The sequence below is a fragment of the Hypomesus nipponensis genome, chromosome 21, assembly GCF_054491055.1.
Source record: "Hypomesus nipponensis isolate SF chromosome 21, ASM5449105v1, whole genome shotgun sequence".
Taxonomy (NCBI): Eukaryota; Metazoa; Chordata; class Actinopteri; order Osmeriformes; family Osmeridae; genus Hypomesus; species Hypomesus nipponensis.
The window spans coordinates 14,250,594-14,276,213 of record NC_140381.1 but is presented as its reverse complement, the minus strand read 5'-3'; the positions used below and the strand labels follow the sequence as shown (position 1 = coordinate 14,276,213).

The 25,620-nt window shown below is 40.2% G+C and overlaps 1 protein-coding gene and 1 long non-coding RNA gene across 2 annotated transcripts; one reads left to right on the top strand and one right to left on the bottom strand.

The window, feature by feature from the left end:
• Positions 1 to 4,170: 4,170 nt before the first annotated feature.
• LOC146238108 (uncharacterized) lies at positions 4,171 to 25,573 on the bottom strand. Its single transcript, XM_084686073.1, has 2 exons — positions 24,188 to 25,573; positions 4,171 to 7,265 (listed from the first exon to the last, which is right to left on the bottom strand). Exons 1-2 carry the CDS (start codon positions 24,358 to 24,360, stop codon positions 6,089 to 6,091), a joined length of 1,350 nt encoding a protein of 449 aa, XP_084542199.1. The 5' UTR covers positions 24,361 to 25,573; the 3' UTR covers positions 4,171 to 6,088.
• LOC146238109 (uncharacterized) lies at positions 14,225 to 15,689 on the top strand. The gene is made up of 3 exons (XR_014740652.1): positions 14,225 to 14,340; positions 14,594 to 15,346; positions 15,552 to 15,689. It is a non-coding gene; the product is annotated as an uncharacterized LOC146238109 (long non-coding RNA).
• Positions 25,574 to 25,620: the final 47 nt, after the last annotated feature.

The window sequence follows — 25,620 nt, the reverse complement described above, 5'->3', positions numbered from 1 at the left end:
ACAAAAGATTGGTTTAAGAGTATCATGGAAGATTATGAAATGAAAGAAGAGAACGTTTTGTGGTTGTTAAGAGAGGATTGGTTTAAACACTTTGATGTTCTGAAAAGCAAACTATGCATATACTTCAGGTATATGGGAAAACATTTAAAATCTAAAAAGTAAAATGTAGGGTTTTTAAGAGTTTTGATAAAGGTATTGGATGCAATTTAGTTACAAATGAGAAAGAGAAAATAACTACAATGTACTTTTATTTTGAGTTTGATTGTAATTTGGCTTTAAGTTTTATTTTGATGTTTAATTAAGAGCCTGGCACAATGTTTGTGATAAACACAACACACAATAATGTCGTCACCATTCATAGAAGATCCTGTGGCGCTTAGTGTGCGGATAGTCAGAGATGCGCTCAGAAGAAACAGAACATTTGACAAAACCCTTTTGCATTCCCTCATGAGTATCTTTCTGAAAGATATAGGTTCTTAGCAGAGGCAATTACGTATATTGCCAGCTTCTTGATCCGTATGTTGCCAATGCGACACATTAAATCTGTGCACTCACAGTCCCACAGACTGTATGCATAGCATTTCGTTATTTCGCTATGGGTACTGTTATAGTGTCGGTGATGCAGGGAACCTGAGCAAGAACTCGGTCTGCCGCGCAACTTGCAACAGATTTTCTTTAATGGCTGTTGCCACCATATTCTGATTAATGTTGTTGTGGACTCTAATATGCTGACAAAATGAAACAAGGTTTTTCACTCAATGTTCTGATTTCCGTTCTGGAAATGTATGCAATTGATATCATATTTTACAACTAATTTGCTCATTTAAACATACATTTACAGGAAACTAGTAATGAAAACAATATTTGACCTAGCCTACTATTAGTTATCAACTGGGGAGGTTTCATGTTGATATATTATCCCTATTCACTGGGGTGTCTCCCCTTAACCCATTCTGTTGTCCTTGGGTTGCTTTGAGATATTTTCAAATAATTTCCATATCAGAATTATTATTTTTTTCAACCAAAACCTTTCAAACCAAAAAGAACAATGGTATCTGTACAAAGCTCTTCACAAGTAATACATAGATGATAATTTCACTACTTTCATTGAATTTTGATGTTTCATTCACTTTTATAGCATTGTTCAAAAATAATAAATAGGACATTGAAAGAGATAAGTGGTGAAAACCCCCAGAAAAGATTCAAAAGGCACAACAAGAAAGCCACAAAAAGGTATTAAAAGACCAAAACGTAGAACAAAGTTTAACAAATACATCCTCATGTTCTCCCTTTCATATGAACATAGAAACATATGTCAATGTAACTAAGTTTAGTGTCATTCATTCAGTCATGTACTATTTCTTCACATATTCCAGTTTTCTGTCTCCAGCCTTGTTTTTTTTATTTATTAAAAGCCTCTTATAATTGAGCTCCAGGGTTCTTTAATACAGGGCCCTCACATTGTCTGCTCCAATTTGAAACAAATGAAGAACATTGTCCCTTTGCAAGGCACACTTGGAGAAAGTTGAAGCTGTCAATTTGACTGTGGTTCATTGCTCATATTTTGTGTCTTTGTCTTGGCCTTGAAGTGGAGGCCCTAAGCTCAGGGGGAGGAAAAAGTTCCCCTTCCTGCTGAGTTTAACACCATGGCAATGTAATCAATTGAGTCATATTTGAAATGAGCACTTTAAGGACTTGTGTATTATGTTGAGACCACCACCATTACTAAGTCATTACAAACACTTCAATCACAGTCACACGTCACACACTCTCACCATCTGTGTTGCAAGTGGTAAATAAAACTCAAGTGTACCCCAAAATGAGCAGGCAGACAGTTTCCTGCCCCCTTCCACTCCTTCCATCATGGGGTGACCCTGATAGCTGGAGAGGGCCAGCTCCTCAGCAGGAATGAAGTCCTGAAGGATTGCCTAATTTTTCTTCCTGTTGGCAGCAAGCAATTTCATTATTCTATAGGCCTTTTGTAGCTACACAATATCCTACAAAAGGGACTAATTCAGGCAATCCAGCCTTGTACTTGTTGGCCTTAAAATATGTGCAAGTATTGCCTACTGCTACTTACTGTTTTGAATTATGGTTTTATATTTATTTTGTATTTGCTCCCACGATCGTTTGCCACTGCAGGGTTGCAACTAAAATAATACAGCAACAAAAGTTTAACGTTGTGAAATGCACACGTGTAATTATGGTCACATCTTCAATAAGTCATGTAGCTTACATATTTACAGCGTATGCTATTTTCTGCCAGCTTGGCAGCAGCGACTTTGTTGAATTTTGCCTGTATTATATGTCTATCGGCTATATGTCATTAGCAGAATGCTAGCGTGTTATGGGCAACAACAACTCACCCTGTAAGAAATCTAAAGGACATAAGTACTGGTTCATTCAATTTTTGACCTATAATCCATGTTGAACATGCAAAAACTACAATCAAATCTGAGATTTCTCAACGACAATCAGGCGAAAGAGACAAATTTAGCCGTTTAGCTCCATAGACTCCCATTCAACATGCACTCGCTCGCGATCACCCCCAGTGGAACTCTGGTGGAACTGAAGCCAAATTCGGTACAATGGGGCTTAATAGGGAGTGGCAAGGCTCTCCTTAAACAGGCTCTGACGCTTCTTTGCAGCATCGCGTTAGGGACCGGGTGAAAACAACCCATACAATTTAGAAAAATGAAGACTTTATATTTTTACGAATATAAAACCTCAAACAGACACCAGAGTATCTTAACAATGTCTGGTATACGTCCACAGCCTTTACTTTTTCAATTAAGTTTCAAATAAAATGATAGAAAATTACTCTTTGACAATAGCTTAATCCTCGCAAATCTTAATTTTTTTCAAAATTGTGTCAAAAAATATTAAATATACACCAGATTATTCAAAGTAAGTCTGGCCTACTTCCACAACCTTTAAATTTTCAATGAAGTTTGTAACAGCTTAAATTGCTAATTTTTTGAAAATGGCATTTAAATCCATGCTAATATTAATAACTTCAAAATTGTGTGCCTGTTTGTGAACATTCAAGATTTTTTGCACTGTTAATTTACACGGTCAGTTTTGTTTTTGAATAAAGGGTTGGAAATGAATGCTTTTTAGCTTTTTAATCCGATTCATTGATTAATCGAAAAATGAATCGACAGATTAATCTATTATTAAAATAATTGTTAGTTGCAGCACTAGCTCAATGCTGTGTGTATGCGAGATGCATGTGCAAGATGGGCGTGAAGGTAGCTCAACTAATAGGATAAAACGAATGTCATATTGAAAAAGTATCATCATGACTCCACAATACATATTGTTACATTTTTGTATTGCAATGTATTGTACCATGATATATTGTTACACCCCTATTGATCAGGGCACCAACCTTAGTGTATGAATTCTCTCTACTATAGATATGGACTTAACCACCATCACAGTATGCAAACTGACCCCCAGAGGCTACACTATTACACTATTATATATACTACATATATTACTTTGGAGCATGGAAAGCCCTAATGTGACTCAGAGGCCTTAAGTTAAAACTTACTTAGAAAGTTTGTTCGTTATCTGCCGCTTGTCCGGGGGTCGGGTCGCGGGGGCAGCAACCGAAGCAGGGAGGCCCAGACTTCCTTCTTCCCGGCCACTTCCACTAGCTCTTCCTGGGGGACCCAGAAGAGTTCCCAGGCCAGCCGAGATACATACTCCAAAAAGGGTGGGTACTCTGAGCTGCCGTTTGGTGCGTAAGCACAAACAACAGTGAGGACCCGTCCCCCCACCCGAAGGCGGAGGGAGGCTACCCTCTCGTCCACCGGGGTGAACCCCAATGTACAGGCGCCGAACCGAGGGGAAACAAGTAATCCCACCCCAGCCCCCCCATGACCCCTACTGTAGGTGGTGAGCCCGCTGGAAGGGGGTCCCACGTTGCCTGTTTGGACTGAGCCCGGCCGGGCCCCATGGGAAAAGGCGCCAGGGTGGGGCCCCGGTGACCCGCGTCCGGGCAAGGGCAGCTGGGAACCATTGTAGTTTTTCTTCATGGTGAGTTTTTACTTTGAAAGTATGTCTATAATCAGTATTAGCCGTATCAACCCAACCAGCTCAAGGATTTAACCACAGTACTGTCTTTGATACGTACACAGAGTACCAGTAACTGTAAATGCACAATAATAGTTTATTATCTAAATTGTAAGACAATACAATAATAATGAAACAATCAAATACAAACATACCTTCAGAGCAATCGCTAACAAAGGTAATCACAATAAAACTAGGCGCCTAACGCACCAGAGCTCGTATAGTAAACACAACTCAGTGATTGGTATAGCTTTGCAATATATACACCCAAACCTGCATACGAAAATAGGGACACCGGCAATATGAAAGTAAGGTTGTCTAACGCATACAAATTGAACCATCACCGGTTTACTCAAGGCCGCAGTAGAACAAGCGTGATGCCTTTGCAAGACAAGGGAATACGTAAACACATTTTGGACTACTGCATGCACAAACTCTGTAAATATACATGTTACAATATTTAAAGTATTTTGAATGTAATACATACAATAGGAAACAAAATCCTATCAAACATGACATTAAAAGCTGTTTTGAACTATATTTACATTAACACAACTTACTAAAATGTCAATCTTCCTGTGTTCACCTTCCTCTTCAACTGTTGAGACCACCTCTCCAGGGGTCTCATTTATAAAGCTTGCGTACGCACAGAACGGGCCTGAAAATGTGCGTACGTCACTTTCCACGCAAAGGTTGTGATTTATAAAAAACTAACTTGACGGGAGAATGTGCGGTCCTCCACGCAAACTCTGACCCTCCCGTTGGCCTACGCACATTTTGAAAACAGTTGGATTTGGCAACGCAGATGACCGTACTGTCAGACTGCAGAAATTGAATGTGGGAAGAACATTACTCGTAATATTTATATATTTTGTTTTCCTCACACACGTTTTTTTCATTCAATTTCATGATTATCATGAAGATTACATCCAGCAGTGTTATTTGCGCTTGTAAGGAGTGATTCTTGTTCCATAAACACCTTGTACAATCCAACTCAAATTTTAAATCAAAATTCAGCGCTTCCTCACCATCAGATTGTCCACTACGGGAGTTCAGGAAGGGGAGATTCCCCGACTGCATGGAATACAGGATAACATCACATATCCTACCTTTAGATAACTGCAGAACACAGAGTAAAACTAAATATATGTATTTAATACTCTGCAAATATCCTCATATGTCAAAAACTGAAAATACAGTCGTTAAGCTCCCGTGCAATCGCTACACTCTACGTCCTCGTTATCAGTCCAGACTTTAATAGATTACTGTTCATAACAAAACCCTTTTGTTTTCAAATTGTATCTCGACCCGCAGTATCACTGCCACAGTTGACGCCACTCGCAGGAGTTTTCTGGCTCCACCAATAGGCTAACAGTGTCTGAGAAGTTGTCATGCGCTATGATTCACCATAAAGAACAATTGCATGCCAGGGTCATGATGAGATACAATATTAGCATTCATGAGGTGCTTTGCATTGACTATTTATGGATAAAAATGGGCGTGTTCAGGGCGGGGTACAATGCTGATTCACGTACGCACACTTGTGGGTAATCTGTGATTTATAAAGGGAACATTGCGTACAGGTGTGTGTACGCACGGTTTTATAAATCTGAATTTTTGTGTGCGTACGCCATTTTAGGCTTTTGGGCGTACGTACACTTTTAGTAAGAATCCTATGCACAGTTTTATAATTGAGACCCCAGAGCTGTGTGCTAGAAAGTGTGAATGTCATTTTAACATTACTGTCCCTTTGGTGCAAATGGATGACTGTCCCAGACGAGTGTCTGAGTGACCAGTGACAAAGGGGCTGTATCATTCAGGTCTCTGCCAATACAGCCCTACATGCTTTAACATGATAATTTGTATATAATAAAATACAACAACAAATGTTGCTTGTGAAATTGCTTGTTTAAGCCGGTTGAAGGCACGGAACACATGCACGTGTATGCACATGATCAGGATGGTACCACCTCCTCCTTTTGAGCGAGGCAAGCCCCTGCCCAATATATCACCGCTTTGAACTTTCTCTATTGTGGATACACAGGTGAATTTTTAAGAGGCTTTTTGTTTCACATACACAGTCACAGTGTGGGCAGCTGTAGGTTGTCACTACTGTGTGAATCCTGCTGTGCTTCTTCAATTCATTACAGGTAGAAAAGGCTTTATCACAGCATTCACAGATGTAGGGCTTCTCACCAGTGTGTTTCCTTTTGCGGTGAAGGCTGAGAGTACTAGCCCGACTGCAAGTTTGACCACAGAGGTCACAACTGTAGGGCTTTTTTCCAGTGTGGATCCTGCTGTGCTTCGTCAATTCAGTAGAGGAAGAGAAGGCTTTATTGCAGCATTCACACCAATAGGGCTTTTCCCCAGTGTGGGTCCTGCGGTGACGACTGAGAGTACCAGCCCGGCTAAAGGTTTGACCACAGAGGTCACAGCTGTAGGGTTTTTCTCCTGTGTGGATCCTGCTGTGAACTCTGAAAGTGTCAACTCGGCTGAAGGTCTGACCACAGAGGTCACAGCTATAGGGTTTTTCTCCTGTGTGGGTCCTGCGGTGAACTCTGAAATGACTAGCCTGGCTAAAGGTTTGACCACAGAGGTCACAGCCATAGGGCTTCTCCCCAGTGTGGATCCGGCTGTGAACTCTGAAAGTCTCAACTCGGCTGAAGGTTTTACCACAGAGGTCACAGCTATAGGGTTTCTCTCCTGTGTGGATCCTGCTGTGAACTCTGAAAGTGTCAACTCGGCTGAAGGTCTGACCACAGAGGTCACAGCTATAGGGTTTTTCTCCTCTGTGGGTCCTGCGGTGAACTCTGAAATTACTAGCCTGGCTAAAGGTTTGGCCACAGAGGTCACAGCTATAGGGTTTCTCTCCAGTGTGGACCCTGCAGTGAGCTCTGAAATTGCCAGCAATGTTAAAGGTTTGACCACAGACGTCACAGCTGTAGGGATTCTCTCCAGTGTGGATCATCATGTGCTGCTTGAGGTTTCCTGATGAGGAAAGGCTCTTCCGACAGGTGTAACAGTGTATGTCTCCGTAACTCAGTTCTCTCTTTGTTCTCTGGTCTCTTGTCTCTGGAAGCTTGGTTACTGATCTCTGGTTGATCTGCTCTCTGGTTGATCCTCTCTCTGTAATTTTTATGGTGTTGGAGGAAGTCTCCCTTTGTCTCTGCCCACAATCAAGAGATCTAGAGGAAACAGTTCTTAGTAAATAAGCATTCAGCCTTCACACAATACATTGTTTTACATATGTAACAGTGGTCATTTTGTGAGAAGTGTTTCTAAGGTTTATTTTGTCTGGAGAAACACAAACTGCATGTCCAGCAAACAACTCCTTTTAATAGTTTTTTTGTTTGTTTACAAAATAATACTATAAACATAATAACACAATATGCATCATGTACATATAATACAATTTACTATGGTTTCTGATTAAATCCAATGATAATAACAATATACTTATAGCATATTTTTCATCTGTGATGCACCAGAAATATAACATTTTGTATTGAAAGCTGAGAATTACAAAACTAAAAGAAACTAGTGACTGTGATTAAATTGTTTTCTGATTGCAAAGGCACTGTTATTTATCCCATTGACTGTTTTTGCTATACTAAAACTTCTATCCAAATGCGATCAATTGCTTTAATTAACAACAGATGAACTTCTGCAACAGGACCCTGCAAAGTCTGTGGAGAGTAAGTAAGTAAGTAAGACTTTATTTATATAGCACATTTCATACAGGAATTGCAGCTCAAGGTGCTTAAAATCATCAAAAACATAAAATCAACAAAAACAAAAATACCAGCGATAAAAGTAATGGATCTAAAACGTGTAACAAAAACGTAAACATAAACAAACCAACGAGCCGCACTCTATCTGCGGTCTCTCGAATCCGTCTTGGATCCGAGCTGTAACCTATGTCATGTTGAATGTAACTTTTGGTGTAAGGAGGAATGATGAAGGTCAGCACGCTGACTAGGGAGTAAAGTGTCAACATGAAAGATAAGGTGAGGCTTTGGTCACAGCTGTAGGGTTTCTCTCCTGTGTGGGTCCTGCAGTGAACTCTGAAATGGCTAGCCTGGCCTCCAAGACCTGTCTCCAGGTAGACAGAGTTTGGACTGAGCAGAACTCTCAGACTTATGTCAAGACTACTTTCTCACAAAGGCCTTCATTTGATTTATTCTGGGACTCCTGCTCTGTGAAACTGCACTGGCAACATCGGCTGGTTTTACTGTTCGAGACTGAGAACATCCTGGGTGGTATTCGTCGTAGCTCGCTTAGCAGTTTAGCAAGCTAATTTTCAGGTCAAGATAAAAAACGTCCCTCTTTTTGGTTCGTGGAAGCAACTTTCGATAAATCACCATAGTAACATATCAATTAGCACTAACCTGCTCCAGAGCAGGCTAACGTAAGTGTAACTGGATAAGCTTCACACACCCCCGGAAAATAATTGGCAGCTCCCTGTTTGAGAGACCCAGTTGACCAAGGAGATATATTCTAGTTCGATTAGCTTTCCATACCAATAGAGTTCTTCGCAATCGGCAAGATCCTTTATTTCACACGGAAATAGTTCTCGTTTGAACAATATCTATTCAGCCGACAAGGACTCATTTATTTGCAAGACCTTCTCGGGCCGCAGGCTACATTGCAAATATCACACGCCGCAGCAAGCTTTATGAGCTTATGTTGATGTTAGGGGTGCACCGATCCGATACCAAGATCGGATATCGCCCCGATATTGACAAAATAGCCGAATCGAGGATCGGAAAATTTAGCCGATCCACTGGCCAATCCATCCTTTTCTTTCACAGCACATTCTGTCATTTTTCAGCAGCATGAGTTAACTGAACCTTTAGATGCGTGAGTTCTAAATATTTCCGACGGTGCCACAGCAAGCATAATACTCGAAGCAATGCTAGTGTTACCTGTTAGCCTTCTCATTAGTACATATTGAAGCCATACAGCGTTTATCGCATAGTTTTTGTCCATCGGAAAATATTCAGGCGGAATTTTCGAAATCGCATATGCAACGTTACGCTGTGAGACGCGCATTTGAACGATCACATGTGCGACGCTACTCGTTCTACACTGTAGATTCTACAGTAGTCGTTAAGCTGCAGCAATTTGGCGTGCTCCTAGCATTGTGCTTTTGGATGTGCTTGATTAAATTGGTACTATTGTACTTTGCACTACTACCACCACCCCTCAAAACATTAGTTTGCCGACATTGCAAACAGCCGACGAGCTTGTTGGCGTTGCAAGCGTGAAATATCTCCAGCTCCAGCTCGCTCCATGTTGCTTTTAAGTGTTTCCCCTAGGATTTTTTTTTGCAGTGGGGGCAGGTCAGGTCTGCTAACCCTATATTTCGGCGCAGCTTAATATAATAGTCTAATAGCTAATGTAATATTGCACATATTTTCGTCCTATTTTCCCTAAAGAAATAAAAATAGCATACTCAAAGACACCTTACAGTATGTTCTAAATGGCATAAATGCTGCCAATTAATAATTGACGTAACAACTTATTGTAAATGCAGTGGCCTAGCCTATAGATTAAGGTAGGCCACTCGGAAGCATGTACACTGTCTGCTTCATTTGATCTTGATAGGCATTCTGTAGCAAATAATAACAATATACCCTATTTATTCATTAAAACTAGGCTACTTAAGCATAATAATGCACTTAAAATACAAAAATGAGCAAGGGCAGCAATCGCTATCGAATCAACAGACGTGCAATTTCTCTAGCAGGGGAAGAATACAAACAACGAAAATCACCAGTTAACTTAACTTAATTGAAATTTGCAAGAACTATAGACTAATACAATAACAGGCTTAAATTAACTGACATAAGTTAAACGACTTACAGTTCAAGGACGCACACCCGCAATCTCAACTGCGCTGTGAAGCGCGTCTGTGCTATTCTCCGACATGCGCTCGAACAATCACGGCGGGCCGCCACGGAAAAATCAACATAGGGGAAACACTGAAGTTTCTGTCCACTGGTTGGACATGAGCTGTACAAGCTTCAAGCTAAAAACTTCCATGGTTTACACACCAGCGACAACAAATAAATATAATTCAAATATTTTTACATGTTTACAATGTTTGGTAGCTGTTTGATTACTATTGTATGTTTGACCAATACAATATTTTGTTTCTACTACTACATTTTATTTATTTTAATAGGCTCTACGTTTGATTACAGTCTATTTTTGCATTTTGAATGCACAATTGTTTTTTAAATAACAAATAAATAAGAATGCAGTAGATTACATCTGTTATTTTGTCTTAGTTAGGAAAGTCTGGTGCCTTTAGTCTTTTCCACATGGTGGAAGGAAGGTATAAGGTGGGAGGTATACAGTTTATTATTAATTCAACAACGGTATCGGATTGGTATCGGGTATCGACAGATACACAAAGCCCAGGCATCAGTATCGGGACTGAAAAAGTCGGATCGGTGCATCCCTAGTTGCTGTATGTGAATATGTAATGCTATGTTTTAAGAAATGTCTTGAATCTGTTGTGCCTGTGCTTTTTATGTTTCACTGTGGGAGAGTGGGAAACGTCATATCGATTCCTTTTTATGTCTTGACATGGGAAGACAATAAAGCTACTTGAAACTTTTACTGTGCTTCAGACTCTCTGCATAGCCTTGAGGTTTCTTGCTTAAGATAGCCTAAGGCCTATATTTTTATACAGTATAGGCGATGCAGAAAACATTGGCAAAGCCACAGCATGCGTTGCTGTAAGAAAAGTGTAGGCTATTGGCGCTTGTCCAGCTGATGAATCAATTCATCATATTCCCTGGCCATGTCCCAGTCAATGAAATCAAAGAGGGATTTACACATAGGCCTACATGCATATAAGCGCTTTCAGTAGGCCAACATATATCCTCATAAGTGTCTATGAATTTGTATTAATTAGATACTCTTTGGCCTTGTTTTTATAGGCTATTTACTCTGAAAGAGTTGATATCATTATTTTCGCTATCAAGATCTCATTCGATGATTAATTTCCATTAAGCCTACTGCCAGCATGCACATTTAAAAAAATGTGATCCGATTGATTGGGGTAATAAGGCACTTAAGATGAGCCTATACATTTTACCAAAACACGCATTTATCTTATCGGCAATTTTTTGCCAAGCTGCCTGTCTTGCTCTGGCAGAGGTGGCGGTGTTTGACTTTGACATGATAACATGCTTATTGTCTTTGTTGAGACTCATTATAATAGTCTGCTCGGATGGCGAGAATATCACCGCTATCTCTTTCGTCTTTTCCGCCATCATACCGTTAGAAAATCACGATTTTGGTGATCGACCTTTCCTGCCTTTTGAAGTAGGACGTGCCCGTGCACTTGCCCTGATGAGTTTAGCCGGATTGAAATTAACCACATAATTTGGATGCGGATCAGCCGTCAACAAACCGATATTTGCGGTTCTCAATTAGCTCGCTAATGTTAATGGGCTAAAGGGATAATTGATTAACTTAACTTCAACCCTTACGACAAACGGGCCCCTGGTGTGTTGTATTCATTGTTGATTGCAGAATTTCTTATCAATAAACTACAAAGAACTTGGTCTGGCATTTAACCTTGCAGCCTCCTCCTGATTTGAACCTCAACACTAGATAGGCAGATACAGATGTGAGATGTTAGAAAGTAGGTGTACACAAGCACATACTGATACTGCAGCGAACACACATAAATCCAGGTGTCGGCACGCAAGTCAGAATTGATGTAGGCTTAGACAACAAAACTAAAGAAAGTTTCTACATAATAGCCAACCGATAATCTCATTTTGACTAAAACATAATAACAACATCCTCAAATATAAGTATTATAGGCCCACTACATGAAGCCCCCAAAAAAGTACCATCGAGCCTGCGAGACAAGATGATGTCATTTAATTGGCTGAAGTGGCAGAGTCAGAAACACTTCGTGAATCGTGACTTGCAGAAAGAGGGCAGTAGTCTGACACAGTAAGCCAATACGCCAGGAAATAATAAAGCCTCATATTAGTATTTCGTTTGGTCTCAGCATTGATATTTTTTACCCTTTTGTGCTTTGTACATGGGAAAATGTCACCCAAATAGAAAAGGAATATAAGAAGTTTTGTCACCACCCAGAGTGTAAGACGCTATCAAGAAGGTCGTTGTTAGTCAGCTAGTACAACTAGCTGACTAACGACGTGGGTAAACTACCCACACAGTGCAAACCTGCAAGCCTTACATCGCCGCCTATTCTACAATGTAATGGATGTTTTGAAAGTTGTTAGTGTGGTAGGGCATGTAACTTTTGCTTGTATTAAATCTATCCCTAGCGTACGGTGTTCATTTTAGTACATCCTCAGACTCAAGTGTCAGACTCAAACAATAAGGCGTCAAGTCTCGGACCAAAAGTCGTCAGACTCAGACAAAATGCCCTCAAACTAAACGCCGTCATGCTCAGACAAAATGCTCAGAAACCAAACGCCATCATTCTCAGACAAAATGCTCAAACCACATATGGATACTACAAACAACATTGTTTGAGTCTGAGATCTGAGGACATGGTGGGTTTCATGTGACGTCACAAAGTGGTCACAGCATCATTTTATGGACTGAATTGCAAGACGCCGTCTATCTGCTGTGCTGTGGGCTGTGATAACAGCAAATCTCAAATACATAAATGTACCTTTTGCAAAGTCCCAAAAAACCCTGAGCATCTTGAGAAATGGATTGCTGCTATCAAGATGGATCACTGGACTCCTACAGAACAGAATAAAAAATGTGAGCATGTATAACCTTATTCTGACCAGGTAGCTAGAATTATGCTAGCATTAGCTCTACCTATCTATATGATTGAATTATGTTATGTTGAAATCTGTGCTTTGTTTTGTTAGTTTTTTGCACACGGCACAAGCACAATTGGCTGCCAAACTACAAACTCTGCCATAGCCTACTTTGTTGGTGTTATTAGGCAAAATGGCAAAGAAATCTGTGGTATGGCAGCATTTCATTTACAGTACATTTACAAAGTACCGGGTGACACAAAAAACGTTGAATGCCAACAACGGTTTATTTTTCATAGTTCGACGTTGAATTTGAAATAGCCTTCCAACCGAAAACCATAAGTTGGCCTACTTCACTCGAGTAATAATATCTCTAATATCTTGAGTCAAGATTAATGCCGATGATTTACCTATATAAATGTTCTTTTAGATGACTTTCTGTCATCCTGGCATGGGATGAAACAGTCACTGACATGTGACACATCGGAGCTAGACTCCGATGAGGACAATGAGGAAGTTGGTCGAGGAAAAAGGACACCTAAACCTATGTAAGACATGTTTATGATATTTGTCAGGTTTAAATGGATATGATACAAGGATTTTATTTGTCACGTACATAGAAATACTAATGTAAGACATGTACTGAATTAGCATTTGAATGTTCTACTTTTCTGTACATGGGGTGAAAGAAAGAAGGACCAGGAAAGTAATTTAATAAATAGCAAACGTGGTTAGTCTAGTATAAGTGCAAAGTGTCTACAGTGTTAGTGTCAGAGGTGCTACTGTGTGAAAGTGCAGGTGCCAAGTAATGTGATTGATGTAGGTTTGTGTGTGTTCCGTTTGAAAGTAGAAGTGTCAGTCTAAGTGAAATGTGTCTCTCTCCTAAAAACTAGCCACCATTATGGTGATACTGAAGATAGCGACCGAGAGCCTGCACCCAAGAAGGCTCCAAAACCATCAACCCAACATCGGCCATCTTCAGGAGCCTCATCAACATCACGATGGTAAATTAAACCAGTATAACCTGTACGATTCTGGAAATCAATTGTTACACTATTAAATGGCTGTTTTAACCTTTTAACCTTTCATTTATGTTTATTGTTTAGCAACCAACCATCTTCAGGGCAATCCTTTTTCGCCCAACCTCCACTACCACCCTCTCCAGGGCCATCCTTCTTCGCCCAACATCGGCTACCAACCCCTTCTGTGCCATCCTCCTATTCTCCGCCTCTACCATTCACCCTTCCAGTGCCATCCTCCTGTTCTCCTTCTCCACAACGTTTAAGCCCCCCCTCATTTTCTGTACCTCAGCAATTATTTCCATCTGTTTACCAATGTTCATCTCAGAACAACTATAATCTATCTCCAAGCCACCCACCTCCCGGGATATCCTCTGATGGCTTGGCAACTAATTATAGAGGAGCTACTGAAATATTTATGCCCAGCCTAAATATGGGGCGTTTAGGGAAGGACCCAATCATCTGTACACGTAAGTGAATTATTGCACAGACATAGCACTAACAACTCAACATATGCATACACAATGTTGAATCGCATGAACCATATCAACAAAGCCAATATGGATAATTTTAACATTGACAAACTCACTTAGAAACATTTAAACCAATGTTAAAACAATACAAATATTATTTCAAATCAGTTATGTCGTATTTTCTGTGCTGTCTGCTTTTGCTACATTTAGAATTCATATCATGTCTCTAAATTTGGTGATGTTTTTGTAGCTGCTGATCTCTACATGTTAACTTTAATGGAGAACATGAAGCAGCAGATGAACCAACTTTCCGCAACTATGAGTGTCATCATGGCCAGAAAGGGACCCGCTGAGCCTGTTGTGGAGATGCCGGAGGAGATCTCCTTTCCCCTAGCCTCCCTCGAGGAGGTTGATCACTTCGAAGAGTGATCCAAGCTACACAGCACTTGGTATTTATGCTTACTGTATATAACATTTAAGTCCACTAACACTGTGTTTTCACATGGTATTCATGCTGTTTTTAGTTGTTAAGGTGATATCAATAAGATTTGGGAGGGTGTCAGGTGATATCCGTTGGACAATTTAATAGATTTGCCTTCAAAGTACATTTTGCCATTGGAATGCATGGGATTTTATGTATTTAGATGGGTAAGGTTTACAGTTAACACATTTTAGCCTGTCCCATTAAGGGAAAACTGATTCAAACATATAAACCTGAAAGCTTATTCCCTCAAGATGTAATTCATGACATGAGATATGTCCCACACTCATTGCTATGTTGCCCATACCTCTATCATTTATCAATCTTTTACTTCTCACTAATTTACTCTCTTGTTTCCAAAGGTGGGGATGCTGGCTTGCATCAGGGGGAAAAACACAAAGCAGATTATTTTTAACATTTTGAGTCACATTTTTGCTGACAGTGTAGCCAAAAATACGAATTGGAAAGGGATGAATAATTAAAAAAAGTTCAGTGAGATGGCAACCAAGGTCATTATGGCTCGTAAGTATTATATATAGATGTATTTACTTAATCACCAGTCTCTCATTCATTCACTCACTACTCACTCCACACCACTTTAGACACACGTATTATTTATTTGTGTCAGCATTTTACTATAATGTCATGTAATAAAGAATCTTTGAATATTGAATCTAATATGTACTCTTTGTTTCTTTGCTTTGTGTGCTTTTTGTACGTCTTACAGGGGTAGTAAGGAAGAATCGCATTTGCGACAAAGCCACTGACGTGGAGATCAATCATTGTGCCATCAGGTGGTTCAATCTGGCTTGCGACCGCGGGGGTGGCCGCCGTGCCCGGTCACACCCAACTGGTGGTCAATAAGCGTGTGCAATGTTCACATTTGTTTTGTTTTTTTAATGTGTGTACAGGGAAAATGAAATTGAAAATTAAAATTAAAAGGTTCATATTCCCGATGTTTTCATATAATGTAATGTTCTCTTGTGCCTTTTTAAAATAAAACGTTTGAAAATTAAACTGTGTGGATATTTGTTTGGCCATTAATTTTCTGATAGTATGAATCACAGAGCAGGGCCAGATGAGCCCCTGATATGAGTCGCGGATCTGGGCCAGATCCGCACCACACGTCATGGCATTAATAACTGTACTGGCCCAGATCTGTCTCTGATCCGTAATTCCGACCTGTTCCGGTATTGGGCCGTTGGAAAGGATGAGCCCGGCCCAGGTCCGTAAAGCGGATCTGGGCCAAATGCTAATGAAGACCTGGGCCAGATCTGGCCCAAACACATTTTGCTATCTGGGTCATGCTAACACATGCTGGGTTGAAAGATGAATATGCCTATTATAAGAATCACATCCAAATCTAATGACAACATCTTCTCCGACCAAGACAACACAATTTTTCTCTGTTGCACCGTTCCCCACTCGGCTTCTACGCAAGTTCGCATGCTACACTTTTTTCACGCATGAATAGCGTGCTGATTTGCATGTTAAACAAACAATATTTTTAATTTGTAGAACATTGTAAATAGACAATAAATAATAACTAGGGCGGTGAAATGATTAAAAATAATCAAATTAATCACAGGTTTCTGATTTTCCGAATTTGTCATTAGTGTGCATCTTTGATTTTGCGGTACCTTGATGCTCGAGTCACCCGTTGCCACTTGCAAAACTTTGGTGAACCCCTCGTCCTCAACAATATCTATCAGTCTACAGCTTTTTGCAATAGCCTACATTTGGCAACTGTGCTCGTCACCTTGTCACAGGCAGACTTAATGAGGGCCCTACGCTGTTCAGTGAGGGTGGTTTGGCGCATTCTACTTGAACACTACAACGCGTAGTGGTGGTATAGGTTACTTTAAGCTGGTATTGCTTCGGTGAAACAATAATATTCAGTCATTTAGCATTCAGTCATTCAGCAGACGCTCTTATCCAGAGCGATCACCTCTTCCCGCAGAGTGTGCATATCACTTTGGTTTTATAGGATGTTCCATCTTAGTTTTTTTGGAATACGAACTTCTCATCCAGAAGTTGCAGATGGGTGGAATTGTGGGTAGGCTATATTTCGTTAAATGCGTTAAACAAAAATAATCAATTAATCCTGTAATTTAATCATAACGCATTAACGCGTTATTTTTCACAGCCCTAACTATAACCAATCAGGCATTTTGTATTATAACGGCCTTCGGTAACAACAGGACTGGTGACATGAGGCTTATTATTAGTGATAGCTTATTTTATAGCGGCTGAATCTGGAATGTCCAGCAGCTACATTGAGTCAGATCTGGAAATTGTTAGGGTTAGGGTTGCAAATGTAAATGTTTTATTGTCGACGTTGTCCTTAACGACTAATCGTTGCAGCCCTAACTGCCACTGACCCTTCCTATATGATCAAGAACATTTTATTCATCTCAAGAATGATACATTTTGGGATCATTTAGCATCCTGATGAGAAGTTGCGGTAGGTTTCGGTGCTTTTAAATGCCCGGTGTAGCCTATGGAGAGGGATTGTGGATGTGGTAAATATAGCTGTCAGCTAATGTCAAATTTGGCGGGTTTTTACTATACATTAGCGGAGTAAGAAGTTCACCTTTCAGTAAATAAGGATACAAACAAAGTATCTTACTAAAATATCATAGCTTTTCGTCCGTGGTAAGGTGTGCTATTTTTTTGCACGTTTGTTTGTAGTATCCATGGCAACTGGAGGACTATGGGTTACACATGTGAACTAGCTTGCAGTAAACAACTATTTCGTATTATATGGAGCCAAATAATATGTTAATTCGAAGAAAAAAAAATCGAAAAACTAAAGCTTGACATTGCAAATGTAAATTTGTCAAACTTAAATAAAACCATGTATTCAAAGAAAAAATAAGTTAAAAAAATGTATTTGAATAACATTTAGACTAAATTCTGGAATATTTTGAATAAATTAGACATTTTCTTTTTGTTACTTTCATATTTTCAGATTCAACATTTTTTTTTTACGGATAAAATTATTTAATTTTTTAGTTTCACGTTCACGTTTTAGTTTCTCGTTCATTGAACCCGTTAATTTTTATGAGAACAATGAACTGAACTAAACTTTATGACAAATAATGAATTGAACGGTGAACAAGTTCATATTATCTGAGGTCTAGCTAAAACGTTACGGAATGGTTTCCTTCTCGTAAGGAGAGACGCTGTCTAAAACGAATGCTTGCACCGTGTCGTTGATGTTCGCTATGTAGCCTAACCTAAACCAACTAACTCGACTTCGCACTACGTTACCCATGATTCATTGAACACACATGTAGACCAGAGCCATAGAAAACATTTTCTATTTTCTCTGACGTAGACCAAACAAGCAACGCTAGGTTGCTAGGTAACGGAAGCCAAATAAAGCTGGCAAGCTTCCTGTTTCGGAAAAATAACTTACTCTGGTGAGAGCATAGACATATATCCTATGTGTATGGGTGGGAGCATTGGAAATATTTAGAACTCATGCATCTATGCACCATGACCATGTGAATGCATAAATGTCACAAATGAAATGACACAAATGACATAGGCTATATGATCATATATCAGACACATTTACGTTCCAGCATGGCTGCAGATGTGTGCTGTTGTAAACAATGCAACTAGTGGAGGCGGTAAGGTGCTCAGTGTTGCCAGATTGGAAATGCCGAAGTATCATAGCTAACAAAGGCTCAATATGATCGTATTTGGAAAATAATGATCGTACATCTGGCAAGACTGAGAAGGCGGTCAACCAATGACTCGTCAAAAGCTTGCGCAAGAAGGTGGAGATACACTTTTCAAAACTTGTAAGGGCGTAATAATTCGTTTGTGAAAGACATGTATAACTATATGTCTATGGTGAAAGACTCAGAGAAACAATTTTTTAGGTCTTGAAAAGAGGACATGTCCGGGTAATAGAGGACGCCTGGTCATCCTATCTGAGTGTTAAAAAACTAGTTAAGGCTTTCATTTTGAATGAAACATCCCCAAATTGGGATGCCCAAATGTATGCATCATATAATGCAATACATTATTTAACTGCTCAGAAGTCCAGTACAGATGATGTGAGCCTAGTATAGCTCCATAAAACCTGAACCAATTACCTACATATAAAACAATTAATTTCTGAACAAACAAATTGCATATACTTCTCATTAGGTCATTTTGTTAATTAAGGCATTATTTTAAAATACATTCAGGAAACTCAGAAATCCAGTACAGTGCAGGCTGAGGAAGCAGCAGCTGGACCATCAGGGCTTCAGGTGAGGTCTTACTCATGGCATTTCATTAAGAATTTCCATGCATTAGGACGTTGGGGGAATCTGACCTTATGTTAGGCACTTTTTGATTGGGAATTATGTGATGTTGAATAAAAAAACAAGGCTGTTCCATAAAACTTGAACCTATTAGCTAAATATTCTAAATTGCTTTCAAAATAAATACATATACTACTCGTATAAGGTCTACATTTATTCATTAAGGCATTATTCTGAAATGCATTCAGGAAAGTCAGTCCTGTGCAGACATAGGGCAGCAGTCGCTGGACCATCAGGGCTTCAGATGAGGTCTTAAATTGATTCTGTGTTGAGGTGTACTATCATGACTGACGGTGTAAACATTGTTTACCTGTTGAAATTGAATTATTATGAAAACCTTTCCTTTGCTCTTTAGGGAACAGTCAGTTTGAGCAACAGTGACCTTCAAAGATGTCAGAGTAGCTGTGCCCTGGACATGGGGAGTGAACCATACCAGCCTGATCCAAAATTAATGGAAGTACAGCAATTTCAGCAAAATAAATTACAGTTTAAGGAAAAGTGGTATAGTCAATATCCGTGGCTGCATTATAGTCCAACTTTGAAAAGGGTACTTTGTTTTGAGTGTGTCAAATCATACACAATCAAAAAGACCACTCTGGAAAAAAAGAATGACCCAGCCTTCTGCTTAAATGGTTTCAGTAATTGAAAAAATGCCATTTAAAGCTTTAAATCGCCATCAAGCGAGTACTTATGTCCTTTCGATTTCTTACAGGGTAAATCATTGTTGCCCATAACACGCAAGCGTTCTGCTAACGAATGCTGATTGGTTAGTGAAGGACTGACTACGACCAGAGATCCGCCTGATGGCATCCAAAGCAGAACCAGAATGTCAGAGCATTAGCAACATTAGCAACAACATTAGCGAGCCAAAACTCTTTCTAGCATTTGTATCGACAGCTGTGTTGTCGATGCCTCGAGAGAAAAGTGGAAGTAACCAGAGCTTGCCGTCAAGCAGTAGCTCTGGTCGTACGATATGTATGACGTCAATGCCATTTTCAAAGGCTTTTTAGAACAGAAAGGCGACTTTTAAAAAATTAACACCCGGTGGTGTGTATTTTTTTTGCCTCCCCTTTCGATTTGAGGATTCAAATTACTACACAAAAAATTATATCCTAAGCAAAGTGGATTTTGAGGGGTAAAGCTCTACAGACCCTCATTAATTCTGCACTTGACCGTTAGCGCCCTCATATGGAACTAGAGTGGAACTGCAACCAGTTCAGAACCCGGAAGTTTCCAAAGTGGGAGTTCTCCCTTTATTAGACATTCTCTGCCTGCACCTTATCAGAGAATGTCTAATATAGAGAGAACTGCCACTCTCGGGAAACTTCCGGGAACTGGTTGAAGTTCCATGTGAGGGCGCTAACGAGCGAGTGCAGAATGAATGGAGGTCTATGGAGCGGTACCCCTCATAATCCACTTTTCTCAGGATATAATTTTTTGTCTAGTAATTTGAATTCTGAATTCAAAAGGGGAGGCAAAAAAATACACACTGCTGGCTGTTAGATTGTTTTAAGTCACCTTTCTGTTCTAAAAAGCTTTTGAACATGTCATTGACGTCATACACATCGTACGACCAGAGCTACTGCTTTACGGCAAGCTCTGGTCACTTACTTATTTCTCTCGGGTCATTGACAACACAGCTAACAGGTTCTCCCTGTCAATACACATGCTAGAAAGAGTTTTGGCTTGCTAATGTTGTTGCTAATGCTCTGACATTCTGATTCCGCTTTGAATGCAATCAAGCGGGAGCTCTGGTCGTATCAGTCCTTCCCTAACCAATCAGAATTCATTAGCAGAATGCCAGCGCGTTATGGGCAACAACGACTCACCCTGTAAGAAATCAAAAGGACATAAGTACTCGTTCATTCAATTTTTGACATATAATCCATGTTGAACATGCAAAAACTACAATCAAATCTGAGATTTCTCAACAACAATCAGGCGAAAGAGACAAATGTAGCCGTTTAGCTCCATAGACTCCCATTCAACATGCACTCGCTCGCGATCACCCCCAGTGGAACTCTGGTGGAACTGCAGACAAATTCGGTACAATGGGGCTTAATAGGGAGTGGCAAGGCTCTCCTTCAACAAGCTCTGACCTTATTCCTAGCTCCCATGATCCATTTCCTGAATTATGGGCGCGACATCCGGAGCCGGCAATTGTCATGGTAACACTCAAACAGTCATTGCGGTAAGCTAATTCTGATGCGAAATTAAACATCGAACACAGCCTGTTACACCGGAAACGGGACAATTTGATCATACCTCTGCCTTCTACTATTGAGGGATGGGAGGCCGACCTGAAAAAGTGGCCTCAAATAATGTACACTAGCATATTTAGCTACTTTAAAAACTCTGTTGGTACGGACAGTGAAGCGATAAACACTGTAACCTGAAAAGCTCTGCGTCTTATCAGTATACCTCCACACCAATAAAGTTGGTTGCGTTTTAATAAAGGAAGTGGGACACAACCTTGTCTACCTTAAAGCAGACATAGAGCCTAGTCAGAGCCTCAAAGTCCCACATCACCGGTCCTGGGTTTTAGTTTCATCGTTAGGTGAAATACAAACGGCTGGGTGCTTAAGGCCGATTTATACTTCTGCGTCTCCGTTAACGGACAGACGCACGCACGGAGTCGGACGGACTGGTTGAATTTATACTACTCCCGACGGCTCTGCGTGCTGAAAGCAATTCACAGCCAGAACAGTAGATGACGCTGCACTGCGATGCTAGCTAGGTTATCGAAAAGTCGGAGCAAATTTACAAATGAACCATTTCATCAATAAAATAAGCACATTTTCAGCAACTACACTGTCCATTTCTCGTCACATTTTAATTCAGATGCTGATTTACGTGTACTGTTTAGCTGAAATAAGAGTTGTAAAAACGTACAACAATGGCGGTCAAAGGATTCTGTTCTCTTGTTGGTCACGGCAACCCCGCCCCCCACCCCTAACGCAATACGGACCAATCATAGCCAAGGGGTATCCGTAAAAAGACGCACGGACAGACGGATAATCAGGAAAATCAGGAGGCGCACGCAGAGCTCTGCGAGGGCTCTGCGAAGACACGCAGAGGGCGTTTCTTGAAGGAGAGGGCGTTCCCCGTGTGCGTAAAAACGCAGAAGTATAAATCAGCCTTTATGTGTTGCTGGACAAGAGCACAAGTAATCCACAAAAATTCCTATATGAACACTTGCATCCCACCTTTACTGGCAGAACTGGGACTAAATCTGTGGAGGTCTTTCATAGCCCAAACACAAAGTAGGATGCGGATTTCCTCCATCGTTTTTTTGTCCACAAAATGAAATGTGTAGCATACACATACGATAGTGTTTTGGGTGGTCTCTTCAAGGCTAGGTTTTCCAACTACATTCTTTTGTAATCCTCATCTGTTGGCAGGCGATGGAAACTGTACCGTTTGTCACAAGAACAATCCCTTTTTGTTGTGGGTGTGTTCAACACACTGTCGTTGAAGCCACAGATTTAACTAGTTAAGTCTGGTTGTTAGTAAAGCCGCAAACAGCGCAACAGGTAGCTTACCAGAGCTCCGCAATGACTTTTATAACAATAATAAAAACAATATAAACGACACCATATTTTTTTAAACAAAACAGTTTAGTTAAATTACAGTTGAAATTACTTTAGAAAGAATCACTGTTGACGGCTGGCTGGGACCAACGTATAGCAAACCGCAACTTCCGCTGGTCAACTGAAGTTCCACTCAAGACCTTTGATGAATTTGATGAATTTCAATAAGTATACTTCAGTAGAGATAAAACTGTTGTGGATCGGTCACTGCATGCGTAGTCCTAGGCTATTGCTAACTCTCATATCCGCCTGGTTTTTAACCCTCGACCATACACTGGGTTCAGAAAAAACAGGTGGGTGATGCAAAAACAGCAGATCATATTGAACATTTAATCGGTACATTTATTAATTACTACAATTTCACAGCAGTTATTCAACAAGTAACCATGCTGCAGCAGATGCAGCCTACCAGCTGCACACCTTCCCGACCGTTGCATTTAGTATGCAGGCATCATAGCTGGTGTAGGTCTTTTTAAAGGGGCAATTGACTGGGTTTTTTGGGTATTTCACACTGTTCCTTAAGGTCTTCGAATAGGGTATGTAACATTGGTTGGGTTGAAAATGGCCCGGGTGCTGTTCTATGCCCCTTGACAGATCCTCTGAAATGTTCCCGGGAAAAAACACTAGCTTTTCTCCTTTTTTTTTTCCAACGAGTGAAGCTGGGGAGCAAAAATGCAACACGGCCAACAGCAGCACTCGCTGAAACACCGAAGTTGGAGACTTGAAATAAAAACACGCAAATAAATCTACTGTGTCTACACAACACTGTTTTCAACAGATTGACTACATATCATTTGAAATGATAACATTACTTGTTTCCACTTCTGTTTTTGAAGCAAACTGGATTGACTTAGGTGGGTAGAAAGTTAGGCTACAGCTTAGAAACCAAACCATATTGTGATTCTACTCAGCTTCAGTTAGCTAGCTAGCTCTAGATATCTTGCTGAAAAATAACATGACAAAGATCTGGAAAAACATGCATCGTGAATTGTAGATTTACATGACACAGGTTATTTATTTGAATGAAACACAGTCAGGAACATGAATCAACTAGCCCCATTGCCAATAAACTAGGCTAAATGATCCCACATTCAACCTATGCTCTTGCGTTAGCAAGCTAAATTTGTTTAAAGCTACATGCCTACAGTCTAGGTGTTACTACTAGTAACAGTTATTAGCAATGCTAACGTATCCTGTATCTAGCACCTGCCTTTCTCCAGTTCTTTCAAATAGATTATCTATACAGGCGTTAGCAATAAGCCAGACTGCTGTTCGTTTTCTGGCTATTTTTCGGAAGCTTCCCTTCTAATGCCGACTACAGCTAGTCTGGCTAGAGTCATTTGATGAGTGTAGAAAAACTTATTTAGCATTCTACCAGGTATGCTATATACAGGAAACGTTAGCATTGCTAATAACTGTTACCACAACATCATACTGTCCTTATAGCTTACGGTTGCAATGGGCATACGGTCGGAACAGCACCTCTTTCCAGGTTCAGCTTCCTAGCAAATCCTGCTTGAAATTGTACAAGGTTGTCAAAACTGTCTTGGTTGAAATGTTCAGAGCAAATGAATGATTGAGTGTCGAACTTCGCCGGGATCTTCTCATAGACAACAGCAGCCATGCCTGTTGAATGTTTGGCTCCTTGGGAAGACTGTGAGTGTTAGCCTTCCCTGTACAGCCTGGAACACAGCATTTACGACCGTGGTCCATTTTCAATATCCTTGTTATAATTCAATACGTTCTTCTTTGTAATTCCTTATAAGTAGCCTACACAGAGCAGCGCGCAGCTAAACTAGTATCGGAGATAGATGCTACCTCGGGCTGGTCTGGATGTAAATTCTGGGGCGTGACAAAGATACAGACCAGAGCCAATAAGAGGGCAATCACCGGTCCTACGTAGTACCGGTAGCTTTGTTGAAAACCTAGCGTTTTACAGCCCAATTTTTATTTTTTAGATTTGAATAGGAAAGAAGTGTCAATGGACTTTGATATTCACGGTATGTTCATTTTACCCACCGAACTGTCGTTATTCAACTATGACAAGGTAAAATTCGTTTTGCAGTCAATTGCCCCTTTAAGCCGTCTCTATCTTAATATGTACATTGTTTGTTGACTCCCATTAAAAAAAAGTTATTGTAGGCATCAGACTTTTATAAGCTCCAACAACCTCTACTGACAGGAAACGCACTCTACCAAATAATATTTGGTAGGCTAATTTAGTTACTATTTGAAATAGTGGTAGACATTGGGATAGATTAGTTCTAGCTCTACTTTAGGCTATGAATGTCAGATCAGCCTAAATTATAGTCTAAAATAAATAACGTTCTGATCCAGTGGGTCAGTTAGGGTACACTATTCGATATATCGCTGCTTTTCACAGCCAGTTAATTGATGGTAATATGCGGTAATCATGTTAACTCGATGGTAAAGTAGCTAGCGACTAATGTATGAGATGCGCTAACCGGATGTAGTTCAGGGACTTGCGTTCTAAACTGGTCTGTTATTGCTTACGTTTCAAAAAAGGTAGACTCCCTGAGAATAAGGTGGATAGGGTACAGTTACATAACACAATGAAAGAAAATAACGGGAAGTCAACGGTAGGCCTACTGTAACTAGCAACGTGGTGAGCTTAAATCTTAGCACACAAAGACAAATCCTGGACACAACGATGTCAAAACCAACGCATAATGCAAACCTTGAGTCTAGTTGTTAGATTTGCAACAGGGCTTTAAACTTCAAAAGCAGAAATAAAACTTAAGGCATATTGTTCACTTGACATACCTCCAGTACAGTAAACAACTTTCAACCTTTCAGACTGGGCAGCATAGCGGCGTTCTTCTTTTAATGGCAGATTGCCACCAACGTTCATGAGATGCAGCAC

Excerpts from the sequence above, each read along its gene's own strand:
- LOC146238108 (XM_084686073.1), bottom strand. The coding sequence starts at position 24,360 with ATGGCTGCTGTTGTCTATGAGAAGATCCCGGCGAAGTTCGACACTCAA. Across the intron at positions 7,266-24,187 it reads ACCGTATGCCCATTGCAACC|ATCTCTTGATTGTGGGCAGA; the intron begins GTAAGCTATAAG and ends TGTTTCCTCTAG.